Below are 24,663 nucleotides of genomic sequence, written 5' to 3' on the forward strand. Positions count from 1 at the left end.
AAAATTATTGCCATTTCAGAAAAAGGTTCTAGAACTGACCGGTGTCACTGCTGGTGAAAGCTGCATTGGAGAGAGTAGTGGAGGAAGAGGTCTGATCCAGTTCAGTATGTCTTTTACATTTCCAGCAAGATGTTCTTCCTCATCTGAGAAGTCTGAACTCCTGTCTTCGCAATCTGTTTGTACAACTACTCCTATTGTTTTGTCCTCATAAAAAGCACTGTCACCATTACAGCTTTGCAGACTCTCATCAGTGGTCTTGCTCTCAAAGCGATCAATGAGAGACTCATCCATTTTTATTTGCATGGGGGCTAAGGGGTTTTGTTCTAGAACAGTTTCTAGTGAGGACTGGTGAGGTATCATTTTCTCAGATTTCCTGGGTTTTCGGCGAGTTTGTGCAGCTTCTATAAAACAAATTTTTAAAGGGTTTGACAGATCTCTAAACTTTTCATTTTGCTTTATCCGGTTAATATTTTGCAAGACAAAATTACTGTTTTTTTCCTAAACGGTATTTTCACAGATTACCTATAGAAAACACATCAAAATAAGACAAACTCCAAAATACTGTTCACAGTGCATGAATAAAATATAAGCTTTCAAATTCTCAAATAAATCTCCAACATAGGAATGCAGTTATTAAGAGAATGGAAAAGGACAGTTATTTGTCTTATAGTATCAGTGGTCCTGAGAGACACTGATAAGCGGTTCCTATTTGTGGCACCTATTTAGCTCTTGCATATGGTGTCAGAATTTTTTTTACCAACAGAAAGAAAGAAAAGAGAGGGAACAGAGGAAAGGGAGAGAAAAAAGAAAAGAGAAAACTGTATGCATGCATTTGTATGCGAGTCTCCCCATACCTTCCCATCAGTTATGCTTGTCTGCAGACTCTAGCCTCTCTACTTTGAACACTAAAAACAAGTACAGGAAAGGCACAAAGTCCCTGAAAAAAATCTGCATATTTCTATATGCGGTTCTCATCTCTGCACTATAAAAGTTGAAGATCAATAATATCTTAAGCATCTAGACAAATATTTCAAGAAAACAGATCTCCTCGGAAGAGAGGATCTACTGATCAATGTATCTTCAAATGCAAATAGTCCGTTATCAAGCAATATTTACCAAGTATGATGACCTGATCTGTGACAACATTCGCTGCCAAAACCCCACAGGTCAACCCAAGATCTGTCACTGCAAAAGGACAACTTTCAAAACTGCCTCTCAAGCAGGCCTGAATGCAACCCTTTCCACAGGCTCAGCCATCACAGTAATGGGAGCATCTATCATCTTCAAGTATTGCCAGATCTCCAAGATCTCCTCTGAAGGACCAGGCCTGTTTAGCTTGTGCACAGAGTCATGGTTTTATACCCTAAAGAACATCATAGCTGAGATGCAAGTGTTTGTGTGCCTGTTGTCAAGGGAAAACCTCTTAGGTACTGGGACCAATTCACCAAGAACTTCCTCCCATGGGATGCTTGTCTAAATTTCTAAGAGAAATCTTACTTCTCCTACAAGGGCATCCCACCCTCTTCTGTTGTCACCCATCCAATATCATCTTCCAAACAACAAATTTAACATTCAAGTCTCAACCTATGAATAAACTATCAGTTTCCTGCTGTGCCTGATTTTTCCCTGTAGCCTCTCATTTCCCAGACGTAGGCTGGGATTACTCTAGGCTAGCAGGATTGTACCAGCAAAGGTTCTGCCAATATTCTACAATTCTGGTCAATATTCCTCAATCACCTTTTTCCTAACCCAACTTGAGACAGCACCTCACAGGACGGGACCAAACTGAAGAAGTTTTATTTGACCTGCTAAGGAGCCACATAAGTTTTAAAATAAGGAGGGGGAGGGGATCAATGCCATTTCCTTATCCACCACAGGAAAGGGGACCTTGTGCTATCCTGGACTAACAGTAAACACATATATTCACATGCTGACTCAGATTTGGAACGGTGAAACCAGCCTCCATAATTCTCTCTTCAGCAGATTAAGGATGGTTTGCAGTTTTCACTTGAGATGTTTTATTGTCACAAAATGAGTCATCCATCCCACAGAAACTCTCTCTGCTTACAGTAAAAAAATGATCACTACCCACACTGCATTTGTAACTCCCTAGTAGCAGAGGCTTCCCATCTGCTACAGCAAGGTATCTAGCGCCTTGTATTTGCATGACTGGCTTCTCAAAGGGAAATCCCCATAGGATTTTCAAAGGGCATACCCAAAACCCCAACTTACATCACTCCTTAGGACTGAGTGAATTACAAGACATTTCTCATGCCAACTTAGTCAACAGAGTTCATAGGAACTCTTTTACAGTCCAAGACAACAAAGCCAAACCTGTCCACTAGACCAGTTTCAGACCATGATATTCCTGCATGCAATCTCTGGGAGAGCGGCAAAAAAAAAAAAAGCTGGCTCAGGCTCTTAGGACATAAAGAATTGTGGATTTATGTGACATTTCATGTCAGACTTCACCCCTGCCTTCTCAAAGGTCTGCCTACCACCCACTAAACATGAGGATACATCTCACATCCACAAAATCCTGTAAGTAGAAGCCAGATATTTATCTGTGAATGGGTGATTCACAACCCACTTCATTTGTAATGAGTTGCTGAATTAAGGATGATCCACTCATCTGATTGATGGGGCATTCATTTTAAAGGGTACCTCTTCCTCATTGAAATGAGCTCATCAGGTCTCACATACTTGTTTGGAGGGGCAACACCCTTTGAAATAAAAGCCCCAGCAAACAGCTAGAGCAGCTCAGATTGATACTTAGGTATTTTGCAATTTTAGTGACCGAGGTTTTAGGTCATGCTTTATTATACCTTAGAAATGAAAATTAACTTTCCATATTATTTTTTTATTGATACGACGGTATCTATATAATAGTCATCTTTAAAAGCATGACCGGTGCCTTTTTTCTAGCAACATTACATTGAGTTAATGATAACCTATTATGTGAGAGCCTCCGTAAGAAATTCCAGTAGGTGCTATATTTCATTACAGGGCTGTCCAATGGGCAGCCAGCAAGTGCTTACTGTGTGGCATCCCTAATCCTACCCAGCCGCCACTCCCCGTGAACCTCCAGCTGTTCCAGCAGCCAGGGTCTCTAGGCTCCTCCCTCAGATTCTGCTTCCTGCTCCTGCCCAGGTGGTATAGTAGCATAGCCCATAGCACCAAAGGAGACCAAAACATGGTTCAGTGAAGAAGCTGAGGTGCATTTCACCCACATGTGATGTGCAGGATGGGGCTGAGGGGACAACCCAGAACCTCATGGCTCACACTAGCATGGTCCTCGCTGGTGCAGAACACACAACTCCCAGCCGTTTAGAAGTTGGGTAGCCCTGTCGTAATATACCTAGGCAGAATTTGTTTTAAATGTATATATACTTAAGGCAGAAGTTAAACTTTCAAAGGTCCTGATTTTTAAACCCCAAGGGCTTGAATGCTAAACCTCAACCATGCACTTCTATTCTCTGCAAAAATTAGTCCAATACATAATTTTAACGTGTTAACAGGCAAATGTACGTTAGTACAACGGTCTGCAATGATTTTTTCCCCAACAATGTTAACATCTAGGGACAGCAAAAGCTCTGTTATGCGGCATCCCCCAGGAATGGGGGATGCCCATTAATCCAATATGCACCATCTGGTGCACTCCCTGGTGTCACCACGGGGGCAGGGAAGGGGGTCCCGCAAAGGCTACTTTGCCCCGCGCAGGCTGCTTGGCTCTAGGCCGTAAGCCTAAGAAGTGAAGGAGAAGAACTCAGCTTGCGGTGGCGAAACCGGAAGTGGGATGTCCGGTTTCACTTTTCCTGCTTCCCTTGGCTCCGGTTAGTGGAGCTTTCCAGTTGATAAAGTGCTGGATAACACAGCTTTTGCTGTACTACATACAAGTAAAAAAATCCTCAAAACAAAAAGACACCAGTGTGAGAATGATACTATCTAATCGGTAATATTTCAGAGGTATTAAAATTCCACTTAGCACCAATTAATATATTTATAGTAAATACAATGAAATCTACTGCAATATACCTTGTCTGAAGGACTTGCTTATTTTTTCTGGAGTTCTTGAGTGACCCTGAACAGATGCTGCTAGAAAAAAAAAGAATAATAATTGTTCTCAAACAGTAAAAAAAGAAAAACACTTCAAAGACTTTGAGTTTCAACTCACCCAAGATATAATCATTGTCTTGGTTCTGCCTTTTTCCTGCCGCACTGTCAATACACACCCAGAGCTCTTCCAGCAACTGTTTTATTTTTTCTATTAAAAGGGAAGACAAGTTATGTTTAATAGCTTTATCTTCGTGAGTTATCAATATCATTCTTGTTTTAATCCAGTATATACATCTGGCAACAGTAAAATGAGGAATAGCAGAATCTACCATCAACTAGAACAGGGGTGCTTAACCCATGGCTTGCAAGCCAGATCCAGTCCCCAACACCATGTAATACAGCCTTTGGGGCTCTCCATGGATGACATGAAGAGCTCTGCTAGCTGTGGCAGCATGTGCCTGATCAAGCCTGCATTGTGGTGCCATCTCTGGCTGGGTGGAAATACCATGGAGCCTGATCCTGACATGCAGGGCCCAATCTGATCTCATGGCATTCTTCTGACACGGGGCAGGCAATTATTTGGGCAGTTTTGGCAAGCTGTCAAGGGCCAGATGGGTAGCCCTGCCCCCCCTGGTTGCCAGCTTGGGACCAGAAGTCCTACCGCCTAACCCGACCCTTTACCATCAGAAGTCCCTCCCCTTTCCCCCGGGAGTACTTCTTTCAGCAAGGGGCTTTGCCATCTCAGAACCACAAAAATACCAAATTATATTCTAAACATCAAACATCTACAACATTCATTAACTTGATTTTTAAAAAATATTTTGTCCTGATTTACATGCATTTGTGTAGTGTGCAATCACCTCTGTGTACAATAGCTTAAAATGAGGTCTTATCTTTTGTATATTGTGAGGGTGTGGGGGGAAGGGTGTGTGTGTGGGGGGAGGTAGGTGTGGGGCTGTGGAGGTCAGCGTGTATGGTAAGGTGTGCTTGTGGGACTCGCCCTACGAACATACACCTACACACGCACTCTGTGCCTCCCTCACTACACAGTCTCTTTGTCTCTATTCCCCTCCCCTTCCCTGCACGCACCTACCCACTGAATCACACACACACCCTCCTGTTCCTGGCCCCGAGGTACTGGCACAGCCCTATGCTCCCACACTCTGGCAATGCAGCCCAGGGCTATGTGGTACTGGAGTAGGCATGCAAGGAAGCAGTGAAAGCCAAGCAAGCAGAGGTTTTTGGGTGTGGGGCAGGGGTAGGAGGAGGCTGGGGATGGGGTGGGGCCCAGCCAGCCTTGTTGCTGACTCCTGCCTGCTCCCCCTGGGTCCTACTGCCCCTGGCTCCTGTCATCTTTGACAGGCAGCCAGGAGCAGATAAATATTAATTTCCTACATTTTCAGAGGCCCTGTGGGCCAGATGGAGTGGCCTGGACCCAGCCTGTGGACTGTATTTTGCCCACCCCTTATTCCGACACATGGGGACAAAAATGTGAGCACCACTGAAATAGAAGGATAATTAAAACCACTAATGCAAATAAGTGAAAGCAACAATTTGAAAACCAAAAAACTGAACAGTTCACTACTGGACCAGGTAAGTCTATAAAGAAAGAGAATAGCAATAGACATGGGATAGTTTTAATTTAGCAAGCTCAGGTTATAGAAACAGGGATGGACTAATACAAGCTGCAGTAGATTAATAACTCTAGTACAGGCTTCTGGGATCCCCAAGTATATTCCTTGAACTCTTTGGCAACAAGTCTAGTAACATGTGCATGCTGCATAAGGTCAAACTAGTGGTCTACCTACTCTGGTATGGTCTGGAATAACAGCTGCTTAAAGGAACATGTAATAATCTCTTAAATGGAATATTATAAAATAAATTGCTAATCAGGTACTTTTCTTAATACCCTCAGAGGTTGGTTTATGGCTTAAAACACAAGCTTTGTATTTTTTTTTTTTTACCAACTTCCTTTTGATCATTATTAATGAAAAACCTGGGTAATTTCTTACACATCTAAATATCCAGTGCCTTTTTGAAATCCTATTAAATTCTTAAATCTCAGTTACCTCTCCTGACAACGAGCTCTTTAACACAGCTGTATGTCACATGAAGTATTTCATTTAATCTGCTTCCTTTCAATTTCACTGATTATCCCTTAGCTCTTCTATAATGTAAAGAATAAGGAGCCTATGATCTTTTCTTCACACATTCAGCAGCTCCTCATATCAAAAGTATTTTTATGCCACAGTTCTTCGTTACATCTTTCTACTCTTCTGAATTAAAATGAAAGGATGCTTGGGGGTGCGAATGGAGTATGTTTTAATAAACAAGCAAACGATTTCATAGATTTTTTTTTTTCATAGACATCAGGGCTGGAAGGGACCTCGGGAGATCATCGAGTCCAGCCCCCTGCCCAAAGGGCAGGAAGTCAGCTGGGGTTATAGGATCCTAGCAAGATAAGCATCCAATTTACTCTTGAAGGTGTTCAATGTAGGTGCTTGAACCACCTCCGCTGGCAGACTGTTCCAGACCTTGGGGGCTCGGACAGTAAAGAAATTCTTCCTTATGTCCAGCCTGAAACGGTCTTGCAGGAGTTCGTGACCGTTCGACCTAGTCATCCCTTGGGGAGCTCTGGTGAACAAACTCCCCCAGACCCTGGTGGTCACCCCTGATAAACTTATAGGTGGCCATCAGATCACCCCTGAGCCTACGCTTTTCCAGGCTAAAGAGTCCCATGGCTCTCAGCCTACCATCGTAAGATCTGTTTTCCTGACCTCTGACTGATGTCAACTTTCCCTTGAAGGACAAAAATATTTTGAAGCTAATTTATGTAAAAAACTCTACAAGCCAGTGGAGCTGATTAGAAAAAAAATACAGGTTTTCTCCCCTGCAGAATGCATTCAAAGTTTTTCACATCCACTCTAACAAAAAGGGATTCTGTATCCCTTCAAATTTAAGGCATACTTTAAAATGAAAGATTTCTCCTAAAAAATGCACCATAAAAGTTCTATCCATGTAATATGCTTTTATTGGATGTTTTACTTTCTTCATTTGAAAGTTTAATCCAAGGACATTTTTTGTTTGAAGGAATATGGTAACCGTCAGCTAAAGTGCAGCAAATTAGGCACCCCTCACTGAAAATAAAGGGTCCCTCCCTCTGTTATTAAAACGAAGGTGCATGCTGGAAGGAGGTTACAGACACACTGTCACAGCAAGCTGCTTGTTTTACTTGCTTAGCTATTTCCCATTCAGGGATTATTCAGGAACAGATGACAAGTCCTGAATATTCAAGCAGACGTTCTCTGGCTTTTTGCAGCGTTCAACAGAAATAATTCAGTATGACAAAAGTAATCCTTCCCATTTCCCTTCTTTTCAACCAACCTTTCTGAGTTTGCCATCCCTCAGCAAACTCAGTGGTTGGGCAAAAATAGCCAATGTTTTTTATGATAGAGCTTTAATTCGTATCTCATAACGTTAGTTTAACGTGTCTTATCAAGATTTCAACCCTGGGCTTTGGATACAAAGTACAAAATGATGGGGAAGCTTTTATTTTTCAGAAACATTTTCATTCTGGGCATTTGGTAATTGCAAACTGGGATTGCACAAAAAGGAACAAACTTTTAAAAATGACTGCATCTTAAAACATCCTTAGAGATTTTATAGGATACAGACAAACATACCTGTTAACCTCTTGAAAGCAGAGGAGAGAGCTCCCACTCAGGAAGCACAACAGCTTTTAAGATCTAGCTGGTCTACACAATCCTAAAGCAAAGGCAGGTTAGCTAAACTGCCCACACTTTCACCCTCAATGGCAAATTGCATCAGATTTGCTACGCTTGCATCACTGCAGAATCATGTGGACATAACAGTACCATCCTAACAGCTTATATCATTATACTTAGCTATAGATTTAAATGTTATATCTTTCTATACTCTTAATGGAAACAATCAACAGTATATTAACATGACTGGCTTGTACTCCTTCCTAAATATACTGTTTTTCATTCTTAAAACCAACTTAAGTTTTTTCTTGTAGCATTCATTACAATTCCATTACCACTCATCTCTACCATTAAAAGTGCAAAACACATTCCTGCAGATATTCAATAAAATTTCTAACTACTAGTTCTCTCCACAGGCAAGTTGAAATATACCTTTATCAATGCTTGCTACCAGATCATCTCTTGAACTCTGGGTCTCTGCGTGCTTCATCACTGAAAAGAAAGAAAAAGATAAATGATAGCATACAGTTTAAAACACAACTACAAATCTGAAAGCAAACAACAACTGGCTACTCACCCTTTTTGCACTTCTGTTTGGGAAGGCCATCAAGTTTTTCCTGTTAATATAACCATTTAACACTGTTAAGTTACTTCATAGTGCAAATATATTTTATAATGTTCGCATTGAAACACAGTGGTCAACACCTAAAATAGGCTAAACTTTATAAATGCTGTGTAGAATCTGCTAAAAAGAGCCACTTACACACTGGATCTGATGAGCTGATACTTTAAAGCAATACATTACACTAGCCCATTTGTAGAAGTTGAGATATTCATGAAGTCCACAACTATTTAATCTACTTCTTTTAAAATATTACAAAATGTTTTTCCTAAAGTCACTAAATATTACCTGTGCTTTCTTTAGCTCCTTTTCAAGCATTTTCTTTTCATTTTTCAGCTGTTTGAAGTCCTGTGTATGCTTTGTTGCAGCCTCTTCATTCAGGAGAAAAGCAAGAACATGAGATCAGTAATTTGCATGTCAAAGTACAAAAATACCTAACTCCAGCCATTACAAATATAGAACACAAATCTATGGAACTGCCCTATATTAATGATCTGTTAAACTTTGGAAGTTTATGCAGGATTCATCACTAGTCAGTGAAATACTTTCTGAAGTATTTTACTTGGATTAGGGTTATAATTTACCATTTCCTATTACAGTACTGTATCAACAAGAGAATATCAAAGCATCACAACATGAATCAGTCTTAATTTATTAGCTAGGAAGCTACCCCCAGTAAGGCTGATGCAGATTTGGTTATACAGGATTATCCCGTTATCCAGGATTTTACTAACCTGCACACTCTAGTAACCAGTTTTCAGGCCAGATGCAGGAGGGGTGGGGAGGAAAGCTCACACATGGCCACCGCTGCTGCCACCACTCCACATGCAGCCACCGCCACACCCCACCCACCGTGTGGCCGCCACAACCCCCGCCACCGCATCCGGCTGGAAACCCTGTGCCCTCAGGTAACCGGCATTTTTACGTTACCGGCACCCCCCATTCCCCACTCGTGTCAGATATCAGGGATTTTACTATACTGTTTTGACACTGACACAGAAAAGCATACAGACGTGGATGAACAATTTAGCAAAAAGAGGGATGCAGGGGCAACTACCCGTGCTATGAGGGTGCGAGCAGACCACACTTGAAGTCTCTGAGGTGTTTTTTAAAAAAAAATTTAAGTCCCAAAAGCAAGTAACAAACTCCCGCTTCCCCTTTGTATCTAGAGGCACATCCCCTTCCCTCTTCTTCTTTCTCACCTGCTGCTACTGTTTTCTCCACTGTCCTGGGGTGGGGGAAATCTTCAAAGCCACTCCTGTTTGATCCAGCCACGCTATAAGCAGCTGGGCTCAGCTGGGACAATGACAGCAGTAGCAGTGGAGATGGGTAGAGAGTTTAGAGAAGTCCCCAGAGACTCCCAGGAGATGATCCAACTACTTTGGAGTAGACTACTACGCTTCATTCTCAAATTTATCAATTTTCAGACACTCTGGCTTTCGACACCTGTTTATCTTAAACTCAGTGACCAAAAGCTGGCCCATAACCTTTCTTTCCAAATTCTCTCGTACCTTCATTCACCGTCACAAGTAACATCAATATATTCCGGGGCTACCAGACCTACACATGGAACTTCATATCCAACTCCTTCTTCTTCACATCTCTCCTCACTCAGACCCTAGTGAAATTGTGTTGGCATTTTCTGCCTAACAGTGCTAAAATTTCTCCTTTTTTCCTTTCACTGACCAGGTGCTAAACTCCCCAGCCCATGGGTGAGATCTGGCCTCTGGCACCATGTAATCTGGCCCACAGGGCTCCCCACAGATCTGCTTGACAACATCACCTCCTCTTCTTTAGGTCTTCAATACCAACAATATATCCCACCTATTGTTCAAAAACATAATACCTTTAACAGCACTCCTGAAAAAAATCTCTAAATCTGTTCCCCAGTCACAGTCCCCATTCTTCCAAATCATTTTGCTCATAATTCTGGCACAAACTAAATTTCTTATCCTCAACGGTCCCATAATTCTATCCTTGCTTACATGTGATCAGAACTCCTTAATTTCCACTTAACACAATTACTTAATTAGATAATTACAAATACACTGAAAGACTAAACAAGGTATTGCCATTATCACTTTTATCCTGACTTACAATTACCTTCAAGTTTCTTCACTTTGGCTTCCAGTTTCTTCTTCCTGTTCATATAAAAGAAGTATAATATTACAACTTAAATTTTTATTACACATTCATCTCTAGGAACACTGCACATACACTAGATATATATACACTTATACTAGCTATGGTATAAGTAAATCCAACATTTTTTAGCATAGGAAGTACTCTCAGCACTCCAAAACCTAGAACCTGAGTAACTGACCCAAAGTTTTGGCTTCTGGGATACCCATCTCCAGGAGTGCAATTTACAACACATTTGAAAGGGCTGAAGAGCTGCAATAAAGATGAGGGCAAACATCTTTTCTCTCTTGCTGCAGACAGCAGGACACAGACCCATGGCTTGAAGTCGCAGCAAAGCAGGTTTAAATTAGATGTCTGGAAAAAAAATCTTCACTGTTAGAAGAATGTAAGACAAAGGCACAGACTGTCTGGGAAAGCTGTGGAATCTCCATCATTGTTGGTGTTCAAGAAGAGGTTGGCTAAGCACTGGTCAGATATGACCTAGGAGTATCTATATCTATGCTATGCTCAGGGTATTTCCCATGCTTCTGGACTTCTCTGGTTGCCACATGGGGCAGACAAGGATTTTTTTTTCCTCTCCTGTTGCTACAAGTGTCAGGAGGGCTTTTTCACCTCTCTCAGCAGCACTGGACATTGGCAGCAATGAGGTTGGGGATTTTGACTGGGATGTACCAATGCTCCTGCTGGGACTTAAACTTGAAGGTACCTAGTTACAGGGTCTTGCCCTTCCACTCAAGGACAGACTAATCATCATATTTGGGGTCAGGAAGGAATTTTATCCACAATCAGACTGGTACAGGCTGCATAGGTTTTTGTCTTCTTTGATAGTACGGTGGGGTAGGGGGGATTTGTCAGTTTCCATGCATCTCTCAAGCATATTTTAATAACCCTTGCAGCAGCAAGAAATTGGTCACTGTTGATCCTCTGCTTTTACTTGCTGACACAGGATGCTACGCTTTATGGCTGTGTGACAGGGTTACCTGTGTAGTCACAGTAATAAATTAGAAGGATTTACTCATGATTGTTTGGATGATCCTGCCTCTGGCAGGGGGTTGGACTACATAATCTCCTGAAGTCTCTTCCAGCCCTAACTTCCATGAAACTTCCAGCCCTATGATTCTATGAAAACAGGGTTGGAAAGGAAGGAAGTGCTGTTCATTTTATGTAATGACCTAGTGACCACATCTTCATCAATGACCTAAAGATGGGATGGAGTGCACACTCAGCATGTCTGCAGATGACACCAAGCTGGGAGAGGGGAGTGAGGAGGTAGTAAATATGCTGGACAACAGGGCTAGGATTCAAAGAGATCTTGATAAATTGGAGGATTGACTCAAAAAAAAATATCTTATGAGGTTCAATAAAGACAAATGCAAAGTCCTGCACTTAAGATGCAACAATCCCATGCATAAGTACAGGCTAAGGACCAATTGGCTAGGCAACAGCTCTGCAGAAAAGGACCTGCGGGTTACAATAAGCTGAATATAAGCTAACAGTGTGCTCTTGCTGCAAAGAAGGCTAACGGCATACTGGGCTGCATTAGTAGAATTGTTGCTGGCAGACTGGGGGAAGTGATCAGTCCTCTCTCTTCAGCACTGGTGAGGCCACAACTACAGTACTGTGTCCAGTTATGGGGCCCCCACTACAGAAAGGATGTAGACAAATTGGAGAAAGTCCAGCAAAGGGCAACAAAAATAGAGGGTTTGAAAACATGACTCATAAGGAGAAGCTCAAGGAACTGGGCTTATTTGGTCTGAAGAAGAGAAGACTGATGTGGAACTAGATAGCACTCATCAGCTACCTAAAAGGAAGAGGATGGAGCTAGACTGTTCTCAGTGGTGGCAAATGACAGAACAAGGAGCAAAGCTCTGAAGCTGCATCAAGGGAAATTTGTTAGACGCTAGGAAAAACTCTCACAACTTACCTAGAAAAATTGTGGAATCTCCATCCTTGGAGGTTTCTAAAGACCTGGCTAGACATGCTTGGCCGGGATAATATAGAATAATACAGTTGGGGATGGTCCTGCTTTGAGAAGGGGCAAACTAAATGACCTCCCAAAGTCTCTTCCAACCTTAATTTTTTGTGATGCTATGATCACAGGACTTGCGCCTAGGTTCTATATTCTTTGCTACAGCTGCTGTGCTCCATGTTAGGCTCAGTGCTAGCTGTCTACAGATACGAATGGCAGGAAAAGCCTGCTCAGCTGCTACACATGCCCAAAGAAGATTCCACTTTTAAAGACCATTGCTGCCAACCTCTAACCATCTTCTACTGTGTACAACTAGTTCCAGAGACCTGTGACTCTATGTAGATTTTTATACAGTTGGCAAACAGATCTCTGACCCCAGAATGAAACTCCTTGCCAAAATGCAAGTCCTTGCTCCCAATCATAAACGTAATAGTTTATCAGCAAACCTCATTTTACTTTCTTATAAAAGAGGGGCAGCCTTGTTCTCAAACAGGTGGTTGTCTTCACTGAAACTGTCAGTCAGCTTGCCATTTTTTCAGATGACTTTATCAAAATGTAACCACCTATGCTGAAATGTTCTAAAGTTGTCATCAGCAACTGAAAACAGGGAAGTGCTGCTTAAATATCAGCATTGTTTCCAGCGCCAGCTATTACATGTGTACACATAATTTACCAGCATCTCTGTTCATGTAAGCATACAGCAAATACAAGACAATTTACAGGTAGTTTACTTATTGCCATAAGCATGATATACAAGAGCAAGCGGACACAAAAAGATTTGCTTACGCAGCATCACTTTTGGTGACTTCTTCTTTCACCCGAATATATTCCAGATGACTCTCCTGGTAAATCTTAAGAGAACTCTGTAAATAAAGAAAATGACAATTGAGAATATATCCTATGGAAACAACTGGTTGGGAAAAAAATTGTGTATTCTAGTAAGAATAAGTGGAGAGTTACCAAAGAATACATTCTACCAAGAACAGAACAAATAAACTAGAAAAGAAACCATCTTGTATGTTATTTGTGTTCTCTACAGGTACAAAATGTAAGATATATTTCCTTTGGGTCTGTGCTTTCCTTTGGGTCAGTACTTAATTAGCATGAAATACAAAACTAACATACAGAATAAAACTGTTTCAGGTGGTACAACCCTTAGGACCTTCTGTTAATTTTTTGCCAGAAAAGGAACTAATGTTAAATCAGTAAAGTACTAGATCCCTGAAGTACTGACTAAAGAACCATATAAAAGATAGATTTGCTTCAGTGCAGAAAGAAACCAAGAATGAGAAGTAGCCTCATTTTCTTCAAAGGTAGTAGTTAATAAATCTAGTAAACTCCCCACACTTGGAGAGTAAAAGTTTCATAGATGTTTCTACAGAAATTGTGAGGAAAATAAATTAAAAATAAAGTAGCAAATAGTAGCATTAAAACTGCTGAGAAGCAAAGCTTCTCAACTTTAGCCATATCATGCCTTCCTCGAGGCAAAGGCACCTGAGAGTTCAACATGCCAAGAAGGCAAGAGCTGAAATGTAAAGGATCTGGAACCTCTATCTAGTAAAACCGTTAGTTTTCCCCAGCACACAGGGAAAATCAGGGAAATAATGCGAATCATTTAAATTTTGAAATTGGGTTAGTCAGCAACTTCTAACACTAGGACATTTTAATTACTTAGAAAAGGTGAAAAGCTTTGATAGCTAAGAGTACCATGGGAAAATGAATCAATACAAACATAGGCAGACCAGTTTCTTTGAGTAAACCTGATATCTTTTATTAGACCAACTAAAATAGTTGGAAAAATTCTTCTTTGCAAACTTTCAGGTACAAACACCCTTATTCAGGCAGAGGGAGCAGCATCTGCAGTTGTTTTGTGCTCATCTTAGGTGGGATAGAAACCAGTACGCAAGAATGCAGGTCAGTGAAAATACAATGCCAAGAAGTGAGGTTCAGAGGGGGTAAGAGATAACGGGTGAGAATCAGGTTGGGGGAATAAAGGGAAATGGTGACCTGATGATAAAATGTAGCTGGTAAATTGGAGAGAAGTAACCTGGGGTATCAGATGGTGGGCAGGTTATAATGTGCCATAAATCCTAAGTCTGTATTTAGACCACGATTTTTTGTATCCAGTAGGTTGATGAAGTGAAGTTCATAGGCTTATCTGTGAAAGATATTTTGTAAAATTCCCTTGAGGATTCAACTGAGGGATTGAAGAGCAAGTGGTTATCTTGTGAGAAATGTGCACCCAGAGGTAATTGGGTATTTCTGTCCTTGATAGTTTTTTGGTGTGCATTCATTCTGGCACACAGTTGTTGTTCGGTTTCTTCTACATATTTTCCATCAGAGCTTTTAGTGCACTGGATGAGATGTATTACATTTCTGGAGGTATAGGTGTAAGATCCAGGAATGGTGATGATTCTGTTGTGGGGTGTACTTATTGTGGAAGTGGTGGAGATTTTGGTAGGTTTAACATTTTTGTCATGGTGTGGTCTGTATCCATTTGGTGCATTTTGGACCGTAGGAAGTTCGATTCTGGTGATGAGGTTGGCAAGGTTTGTGCTTATTTAAAGCCTTGGATGGGTGGTTCTGGGAAGATGTGTGTAAGAACTGGGTCTTCTTCTAGTATGGGTTGCAATTGTTTGACAATTTCCTGTACAGGTTCCAGGGAGGGATGGTATGTCATAACTAATGGTGCACAATTCATGGGGATTTTCTTATTGTAATGCAGCAATTCTTCACATGGTATCCGGGTGACTCTTTCAAACGTGCAATCTCTCTCTCTGGAGAAGCGTCCTTGCTGAGTAAAAGCCCTTTTGAAATTTGTTGTGGTGACGATCGCAATTGTTCTCCCCAGTGCAAATTTGGTGGTATTTGTTTGTACCTGAAAGGTTGCAAATAATTTTTCCAACTATTTTAGTTAGTCTAATAAAAGATAGCAGATTTACCCAGAGAACCTTATCTGCCTGTGTCCTTAGACTAGCATAGCTACACAACCAACATCTCTCAATACAAACATTTCACTGAAGTCCTGCAATATATCGTCCCTAAGCAGAACCATCAACACTGAGATTTCAATGCAACAATCTACCAGCTCCCACCCAACTTCGAAAAGCTTCAAGTACAAATCATATTGAAAAATTTCTTCCAGGCTTCTGACATATAAGCCAAGGAAAGTCAAGGGTCCAACTTAGGGCAGCAAGTTATACTAAAACACAAAAAATGCCTAACATTCAATACTATGATGGCATGCATGTGGGAAAGCTATTAGACACAGCTTTGAAAGGTTGTGCATGTGTGTCAGGCACTGTGAATGCCATTCTCACCAGTGAGAATATACAAACACCCCTTTTAAGAATTACCATGGCAAGTTTAAGAACACAGGGCTAAGACCATTGAGTGACCCCCCCACCCAACTCAGCACTGAATCGCCAGACCTAGGCAGCATCTTGGTTTTTCTCCTGGACAAGTAATGATCTAGCCCAATACTGCTGTATGAAAAATAAAAACACAGGCTCAAGTAGAACCCATGCAGGACATATACATTATCAAAACTACACATGCTAGTGCCTCTACATTTAACCGTGATGTTTGGGACATTGAGCGTAGTTTCACTTAGGTAAAGTTAAATCTCACATACAAGAGAACATTCTAAATATTCCCAAGTAGTAACAACTCTCAAACATCTGACTCCTGTTCTAAGAAAGCTATTCTAACAGTATGGGCCTGATTCTGCCATTTTACTTGCAATGAGTAACATTTTATTCTGCAAGTAATGTGAATTACTATAGGCTATCTGTAGAACCAGGGTGACAAAATTTGAAGATCTGGGACTCACAGCTGCTAAGGAGTTGGAGGAAGGCCTGAGCTCACCCCAAGATATTGCTTAGTTACAAATGAAGAAAAGGGATTTGGACTAAAAAACAAAAACAAAACACTGACCAAAAAATGGCCTCTACCGTAATTGCATGCATTAAAACTATACATGCACGTGCGTTTCACAAGCAGCATTTAAATCAGCCTCATGCTCCTCACAAGACTACCTTTTTCTCTTCCAGTTCTGCTTTCAAAGACCCCAGCTCTTCTTGGCATTTCTCTAGAGGTGAGATTTTTTGCAGCATCTGTTCTACTTGGTTACGGAGAGTGCTGTTCTCTCTGCAACAGACAGTTAAGAGAATGAAGAGATAACCAAAAGATGAAAAATCCAAATTTAGTGCAGTACTTCTGCTGATTATGGCAAAAAAGCAACTATTTTGTTGTTTCCCATACAAGATTCAAGATGCTTTAAGCATTTAAAAGTGTGCGCTGCATAAGTGAACTTGGCCTAAAATGTGTAAAAAAAACAAGTATGTTTGTTACACATTTTAAGCCAAGTGTACTTACGCATAGGGATTGATTTAAAAAAGAGACCTGAGAGGAGAGCCAAATACCTAGAGGCACATTCTGGCACACAGATTACACAAAGAAGTGTAATTCTGCCTTCTTCACTGATTAAAAATGTGAGTCATCCAACCTTCATTTTGAACCCATACAAGAGGTAAGATCTGCATGCTGTCTAAAGCCCCCTGGGGACTTTTCACATAGCACAAAAGTTCTGTACCAGAACTAAGAAGGTTTCTGCCAGTACATGATACTGGAGAAGGCTATAAGTATGCCCCATGCCCAAGAACAAAGACAGACATGCTCTAGGACAAGAGTTGAGAAACCTGTGGCCTATGGGCCTGATCCAGCCCATGAAGAGGTTAGATATAACCTGGGGAAGTGTGACAAAGAGGACTACTCATAGCTGGTCACCATACCAGCCCGCCCCTCTGTCTAAGGCAGTCTGTCCTGTCTCTCTTGTCATGACTTGTTGTTAAATAAACTTGATGTAATATGTGGAAGGCTGCCCTTTTTAATGCCTCAATGCCTAGGGCATTACATTTGGCTCCAACCTTCCCTATACTGTGTCCCATGCCTCGCAGATGGCATCCATATTGCACAGTATCTCACACCACGACCCATGCTCCACAGTCTCACACAGGACTCTCACTCCCCCCTGGACCTTGCCATCACTGTGCCACCACACTGTGCTCTAAGTTACCCACTATCACTCCCCTCGCCAGGGCTACTTCTTCGCCCTCTCACTGGGTAACAATTTACTCCCCTTCACCAGGGCTCACACCCTAAACTACTCTAGCACAGCCCTTCACGTCACCCCTAGCAACCCTACTGTACACCCACTACTGCATAGCCCTTCAGGCCTCTCTTGAGGCCCTACTCTACGTGGCCCATCCTCTTGCGATGCCCCCTCACTGGGGCCAACACTCAGCCCCCATGCTGGGACCTTGCACCCCACAAGAATCAGGCTCTCCCTAGGTATTTCTGGCCCCATCACCTGTTACCTCCACGGGCTCAGGTGTCCGAAGACATGCCAGGCCCCACTCCCTGCTCTACTACCCACTAAGTTGTGGAGGCTGGAGTTATAAGGCACCCCTACCTGTCTTTCACTGGGGAGGCAACTGGCCTGGCATTTCTGGGAAACTCCTCTACCACAGGCAATCCCACCAGGCCATCTTCCCCAGAAGCATGCAGTTCTCAGTCATACCCAGGACCAGGAGCCTCCTACCATCATCACAGCTCCTGCCCTTACCATGAAGTCTGTTCCATGAGCAGAAGCTCAGCTGGGTGTTGTTCTTCCAGCTGCCAGCAGCAGACTGCTGCCTCAGCCCTAAGGGCCTGAACTAAAATAGAGGTTGCTCAGCTCCCTCCTCCAATCCCAGGGCCCCCCTGCAGTCATATGACCTCTTTATTCCCCGGTGCACACTTGCTGGCTGACCCACTGCCTGCTCTGGCTCTTAGGAAGGTACAGGAAGGTACAACCCCAGCCAGCATACAGCTGCATTGAGCCGCCTATCCCCTGTATAGCCTCCCTCACCAGTGCTATCCTTGCTCCAGAAGGGCCAGTTAACTGTAGCTAGGGAAAGCACAAGTAGCCTGGGCTCTCCGGGGGGTGGTGATTTTCAGGCCACAGCAGGGTTCTGGGTTACAAGCTCTAGCCTGAGGCAGAAAAAGGTAGCTGACCCTTGCTTTAGGGCACATGCCAAGGAGTAGGACCACAGCAAAAAAAAATGTGGGTCACTAGGAAGCTACATGACACTGCTGTTGCTACGATGTGTCCCCACAGAGAATTTAGCACAACAGCACTGCCAGCCACACAACTATTTGTGTCAAACATCCCTCTTCCTTCACTAGAATAATTGCCAATCTAAGCTGAGATTCAAACAGTCTGCCTTAAACTTGAATTTTGTTCTTACCTTTCAGCAAACTGAAGCTGTGGTGTCTTGTTAAGGAAGAAATTGTAGTTACAGTTTCCTGTGATAATTTCATAAGTGTTAAGAATGGAAAGAAAAAGCTATGCAAGAATCCAATCAGCAGCTTGGATGACAAAATAAAATTAATGCCTCCTTCCATGATGATCCTTTGCAGGAGTAAAAACAATGTGTAGCAGTACAGCAGAAAGGTTGCAAGTACATGAATAGAGTGAATAAACTGAAAAAACACAACATAAAAACACTGCCATGCATCATTTACAACCAGTGTAAAATTCCCCTAGACCACATCCTGATCCAATAATTCTTTCCTCTGGCTTCACTATAAAAAAAAATGCATTCAGGTTACAGTGGAAATAAATGTCCAATTCTGAACACCTGCCCCAGCCCTCCCGGGATCTATACATTACATTCAATATTTCGGGACAAATTAGCTTCTCATCTTAATTTTTAACTTCAGAAATAACTAAAGCCCCATTCATGAAATGAAACATTCCCAATACCACAAAACATTAAAATGAAAAAGGATATCATTACACTTCTGTTGATAGTCCGTCAGCAGGCGACTGTAAGAAAGCAGAGAATACAAACTGCTGACATGGGTGATATTTCTATTCATTTTTTCTGTCTGACTTGGACAATCAAAGATTAAGTTTCCATATCACTGTAACACACACACAGTTTTAGAGCTGATATTTGATTTACAAGTTGAAAATGTAAACAATATCTCTGTTACATTAAACAATGATGCAAACTCAAGTTTTAATATTTGACATTTTGAAGAAACCAAGTTAATCTGAAACATACTTGAAAGCTGTGCAATCAGTAAATTTCATTTTAAATAAGTTATCAGCTTTGTATTACACAGCAGCATTTACTGCTGTTATTAAACTGTCTCCAGACAGTGCTAATGAAGCACACTCACTCCTGCACACCATATTTAAATTAAAAAGCTAGTAAAATGGATCAGTATCCGGAAGAAACAGGCTTAAACTTCAAATCATAACTCTCAGGCTCTAGTTCCAAAGACATTTCCTGCTATCATTTAACAGCAAAGCTAACATTTCCTTTGCTTCCTGTATGTTCCTTTTTACCCACTCCTGCACACACTAGAAACATTTTTGCAATATTTATCACAAGGTTGAAAGCTAAACAAATAAGAAGGGCTGAAATGATGTGAACACATAGCATGATGTCTCTCTACGCATCATGGACGTTCCATTTCTGTGCTCACAACAATCTTTACAGTCTCATCTTGAGCTTCTCTCTGAGGAAGTAACAAACCCTTGAAAACCAACATCCATGAGGAGAATAAAGAATTTATGGTAAAACAGCTTTGTTGTGCTATCTCCCCTAAAGAAAACTACTAAACTTAAGAATGGTAAAAGCATATTTGCACAAAATACAGCATTTATACTTACTCTGTGTCAAATATTTTTTGCTTCAGTGCAATTAATGCAGCTACATACTCATTTAAATTCTGTAAAGAAGAAAGAAAAGAAAGTAGTAGAGCAGCTCCATTCCCAAAAGAATTCATATACAGTATATAGTAGAGCCCCGATTAATACGATTCTGACTTACACGTGTCTTGTGTTTATGTGATTTTTTTATTAGGGTCCGGACTGGAAAACGCCCCTCGGGATGCATGTCATTCACATATATACGCGAATACTTGTGAGACTCGCATATATACACAAACACCTCACAAGATTTGCAGGCAGAATCAAGCAGAGCTGTGCCACCACTGTGGTAGCAACATCTCAAGATGCATAGGCGAGAAGCTAGACTCGCCTCCTAAAGGCGATTCCACTGAGAAAAAGGGAAAAAAACCTATGACTGAGGTATGTCTGTGGTATGCAACCCCTCACTATTCTATTATTTCCTATGGGGAAACTTGTCTCGACTCGTGAATTCGACTTACACAAAATTCCCCCAGAACGCAATAATCAAGTAAATCAGGGGTCTACTGTATGTGCGCAAATCAAGGATGTTATATTAACTAGTAATACTCATGTTGATTAATCTAACACATAGGTGGCTAAAACTCTGGCATGTGGGGCTCCACACAGGTCTGGAAATTTGGCAGTGGGACAGCAGTGGCACCACTGTCCTACTTCCAAGTCTCTGGACCCATACGGCCATGCACACTGGATCCCAGTGGGTAGGGCTTGGCAGAGATAGTGCCAGGCCCCAATCCCAGTGTAGGAGGGTTGGGAGAAGGTGGCATTGAAATTCTGCGACCCAATCCTGGGGCAAAGACAGTGGGAGGAGGTGGCACTGGGCCCCAATCCTATTCTGCTGGCAGATGGGTCCTGTGCCACCCATGTGGACCGCAGAGCCAAAAGGATGAGTACCACTGGTCTAACACCTTTTTCTTCCCCTTCATCTTTATCTTCAAGGCCAAACCAGTTTCAAATTCAACTGTGTAATGCCCAGTAGGCAAGTTCCAAAATTTGACTGAGTCTGTGTAGCTCTACTACTGGGCAAGCATCCTCTCTCCCAGAACCGTGAGTCTGGGGCTTCAGACATGACCCAAATCCAGGCAAGCATCCAATGTGCAAGGGCCAGGCCTGAAGGCCTTGGGGTTCAGAAGCCCCCTTTCTGGTGTGATCTTAGCCAAAAAGACACACATCTGGCCCTCTGGGCCACAAGGTTGAGCACCACTGATCTGACACCTTTCTGCATCTCTCCTGCTCAGGGCAGGAATTATCCAAGGAACTGAGAAATCTTTACCCAGCCTACAGGTGTTATCTGATTCCTTTGTCAGAGTCACACAACATCTAAAGTTGTATTTCTGCAGCATTATAACATTCGTTACAATACTGTTTTGTTGGGGTTTTTTACTCTATATTTATTCAGTCTTTTCTGAAATAAGCAGATTTGAAAAAGCGCAAAAGCAATCCAATACAGCCACCGGGGGGCGGAATCCTATCTAGAAATAAGATTCACTATGAAAAACATGCAACATTCAACAAAGCCATTTTGTACATAAACAACTTTTATGTACAAACAGCTCAAACCATATACTTATTTTAAAAACAATGTAAAAAAGAAAACCTTAGCTTTTAAAGAAAGGCTAGCCAACCACCTGTCAAAAGTGATGGGGGGGTGGGAAGGAAGTGGCTGTGGACAGCAGCCTGCATCCAGCCCCGCTTCCCACCTCCCTCCCCGCCCCCCAATCTTCAGGGCCTGGCCCATTTCCTCTCTTGCCCCCCACCATTTCAGGGCAGGGCTGGGCTGGGCTGCCCCCCCCTCAGGTCCACTCCATCACCACTGTGTGCACTACTGGGGTGGGGGGGCATGACCAGCAGCACTGGCCTGACCACCCCCCTCCCTCAGTCCCCACCTCTGTTTTCACAGCCTGCAGGGAGCAGGGGGACCAGGGCCAGCACCACTGGCCCATCTGTTCTGTCACCTGCCAGGAGGGTGGGGTTGGGACAGAGGCCCTGGGCCAGCCTCGCTCCCCTCCCCCTGCCACCCATGGAGCCGGCAGGGACAGAGCCCAGCATCCCTGGGCCCTGCACTCCTGCTCACCTTGTCTGGCCCCGTCCCCCTGAATTTGGGCCTGACCCTGTTCTCCCGTCCCCTCCCCCAGTCGCTTCAGGCCCAACCCTGTTTCCCCCGGCAGTCTGGGTTCAAGACTGCTCCCCACCGCACTGCGATGGCTCTGACCTCATTCCCCCTGCCTCGTGCCAAGCCTCCTACACGGAATGGTGGGGGCTGCTCCCCCGCGCTCCCACTCTGCCACGGGACCAGGTCTTGGCTCCCCTACCCTCCCAGCTGCTTTTGCAGGGCCTGGCGCCCCCCCCCCACCCCAATACTCTCTGTTGTGGGGCCGACACCAGGCTTGATCCCCCACCTTCACTACCGCTGTTTCAGGGCCGGGCCTGGCGTGCCCACTCGCTGCCGTTTCAGGGCCAGGCCCAATTCCCCGCCCCACAACCCCTGCTGCATCAGGCCTGGTCTGTTGCTCTCCTCCCTGCCGGTCCCCACCACATTGGCCTGGGCCCACTGCTACCCCCACATCGGGAGAGAATAGCATGGGAGAGAGTGGGCGAGGCCAGCAGCACTAACTTCACCTCCCCACCACCGCCTGCAGTGTCCCAACCCCACTCCCCCCCATGCCACTGCTGCCACCTCCAAGGAGCAAGGGGAGGTGGGAGAGCAAGGCCTAGCCTGCTGCTAGCCTAGTCCCCTGTCCCGTTCCATCTGCTCCATTGCCGCCACCTCCAGGAGCAGCGCAGGGGGAGGGGCGAGGCCAGCTGTGCCGGCTTCCCCCCTTCCCCACCATCATGGCCCAGCCGCTACCTCCTGTCCAAATGCTGTATTCACACTCTGATTGGTTGTTTCTGTCTGCCAACCAGAGTGCGAATAAAGCATTATGGATGGACAGACAGACAGACAGACTATAGCTTTTAAATTAGAATGCAGATTCACTCTAAACCTAGAGCCAGATCCTGCCACCACTGAAAGCAACAAAAGCTCTGTCAATAATTCAATGGATAGAGGATCCAGCCTTTGGTTTGTTTCAAGAGACATTTTAACTACACATGTGTACATAATATATGTCTACACACATATATATCTCTATGTACACACACACTTGGAACCCTCCTACACCCAATGCGCGCTTGGAAGGGGACCCCGCCTCCGCACACACATTTGGAACCTTCCCGCGCCCCCCACCCCGCAAGGAGATTTCTTGCCCCTGCCCCCCCGCCCTCATCAGGGGCAGTACCTGCTGGAGGGCGCCGCAGTTGGCACAGCCCGTGACGGCCTCGGCTGCGGTCCCCGCCGCCGCCGCCGGCGTCTCCCCGGGCATCATGATCCCCGCGGCGCCGCGCCCGGCAGCCGCCTCGCCCCCCGCAACCGCCGCCACCGCCTCCCGTAACCGCCGCCGCGCACGTCCATCCGCCCGGAGCCCGCGGAGCCGTAGCGGGGCCCGACAGGCGCAGGCAGAGTGCGTGCCAGCGCGCCGCCAGGGGAGGAAGGACCCCGCCCCTCCCGCCGGAGCGGCCCCAATGCTGCCTGACGGACTGAGGGACACATGGGGCTCGCTGAAGTGCAACCTGCCTATGCTGATACTGCCGCTGGCTCTAGAACCCTTCCCGTGGGCATTCACACTAAGCGTCCAGCGGGTCCATTGCTACTGTCTCCTCAAACATGCATTTTTAGAAACAGGCGCATTTTGGACAGCCCCACCAGAGTCCTAAGAGAGGACCGGGTTGCGGATAGGGGCGGAGACTGCATCCCAGCCACTGCGGGGAGGGGGCGGGGCTACTGTTCCCGCCTCGCACGTGGCAAGGGGTTGGGCTGAGCCGCCGAGACTACAGCTCCCGGCATGCAGCGCGGCGCCTGATGCCCGCTGGGAGCTGTAGTTTCTACAGGCAGAGGCACTCCCACAGTACCCCTGCAAGCGCCTGTAGGGGTTGCGCTGTCTCCTGCCACTGACTCTGGCCCCTGCTCCCAGGACCATGCCTGCCCACGGGATGTTCTCCGTGGTGGCAGATGACAGAACAAGGAGCTATGGTCTCAAGTTGCAGCAAGGGAAGTTTAGGTTGGATATTAGGAAAAAAAGTTCTCACTAGGAGGGTGGTGAAGCACTGGAACGGGTTACCCAGAGAAGCTGTGGGTCTCCATCCTTGGAGGTACCGGGCTTGACAAAGCCTTGGCTGGGATGGTCTAGTTGGGGATGGCGCTGCATTGAGCAGGGGGTGGAACTAGATGACCTCCTGAGGTCCTTTCTAATCCTAATTTTCTATCATTCAGTGTGGCCCACAGACTGACCTCACACCAGTCATCTGGCATGTGGGGCCAGAAAGTTGAGCACTGCTGGTCTAATGG

At 44.2% G+C, this 24,663-nt stretch overlaps 1 protein-coding gene across 2 annotated transcripts in view; it reads right to left on the reverse strand.

Annotated features, from left to right (window-relative positions):
• ICE1 (interactor of little elongation complex ELL subunit 1) overlaps positions 1 to 23,780 on the reverse strand; it is a 57,663-nt gene extending 33,883 nt beyond the window's left edge. The window contains exons 1-13 of one of the 2 annotated variants that reach the window (XM_090039161.1): positions 23,558 to 23,780; positions 20,241 to 20,299; positions 19,350 to 19,385; positions 18,805 to 18,822; positions 16,552 to 16,663; positions 13,301 to 13,377; positions 10,507 to 10,544; positions 8,692 to 8,774; positions 8,359 to 8,398; positions 8,214 to 8,273; positions 4,175 to 4,264; positions 4,036 to 4,092; positions 40 to 401 (exon numbers count right to left, since the gene is read on the reverse strand). In XM_090039161.1, coding sequence (XP_089895287.1) covers positions 40 to 401; positions 4,036 to 4,092; positions 4,175 to 4,264; positions 8,214 to 8,273; positions 8,359 to 8,398; positions 8,692 to 8,774; positions 10,507 to 10,544; positions 13,301 to 13,377; positions 16,552 to 16,663; positions 18,805 to 18,822; positions 19,350 to 19,385; positions 20,241 to 20,299; positions 23,558 to 23,644 — 1,119 coding nt within the window. In that variant the 5' untranslated portion in view covers positions 23,645 to 23,780. Of the gene's footprint in view, positions 1 to 39; positions 402 to 4,035; positions 4,096 to 4,174; positions 4,265 to 8,213; positions 8,274 to 8,358; positions 8,399 to 8,691; positions 8,775 to 10,506; positions 10,545 to 13,300; positions 13,378 to 16,551; positions 16,664 to 18,804; positions 18,823 to 19,349; positions 19,386 to 20,240; positions 20,300 to 23,557 lie in introns of both variants that reach the window. The other variant, XM_090039160.1, reaches the window with a different exon arrangement.
• Between the last annotated feature and the right edge of the window lie 883 nt (positions 23,781 to 24,663).

Source organism: Crocodylus siamensis, chromosome 3, assembly GCF_052110815.1.
Source record: "Crocodylus siamensis isolate JL-2025a chromosome 3, ASM5211081v1, whole genome shotgun sequence".
Classification (NCBI taxonomy): Eukaryota; Metazoa; Chordata; order Crocodylia; family Crocodylidae; genus Crocodylus; species Crocodylus siamensis.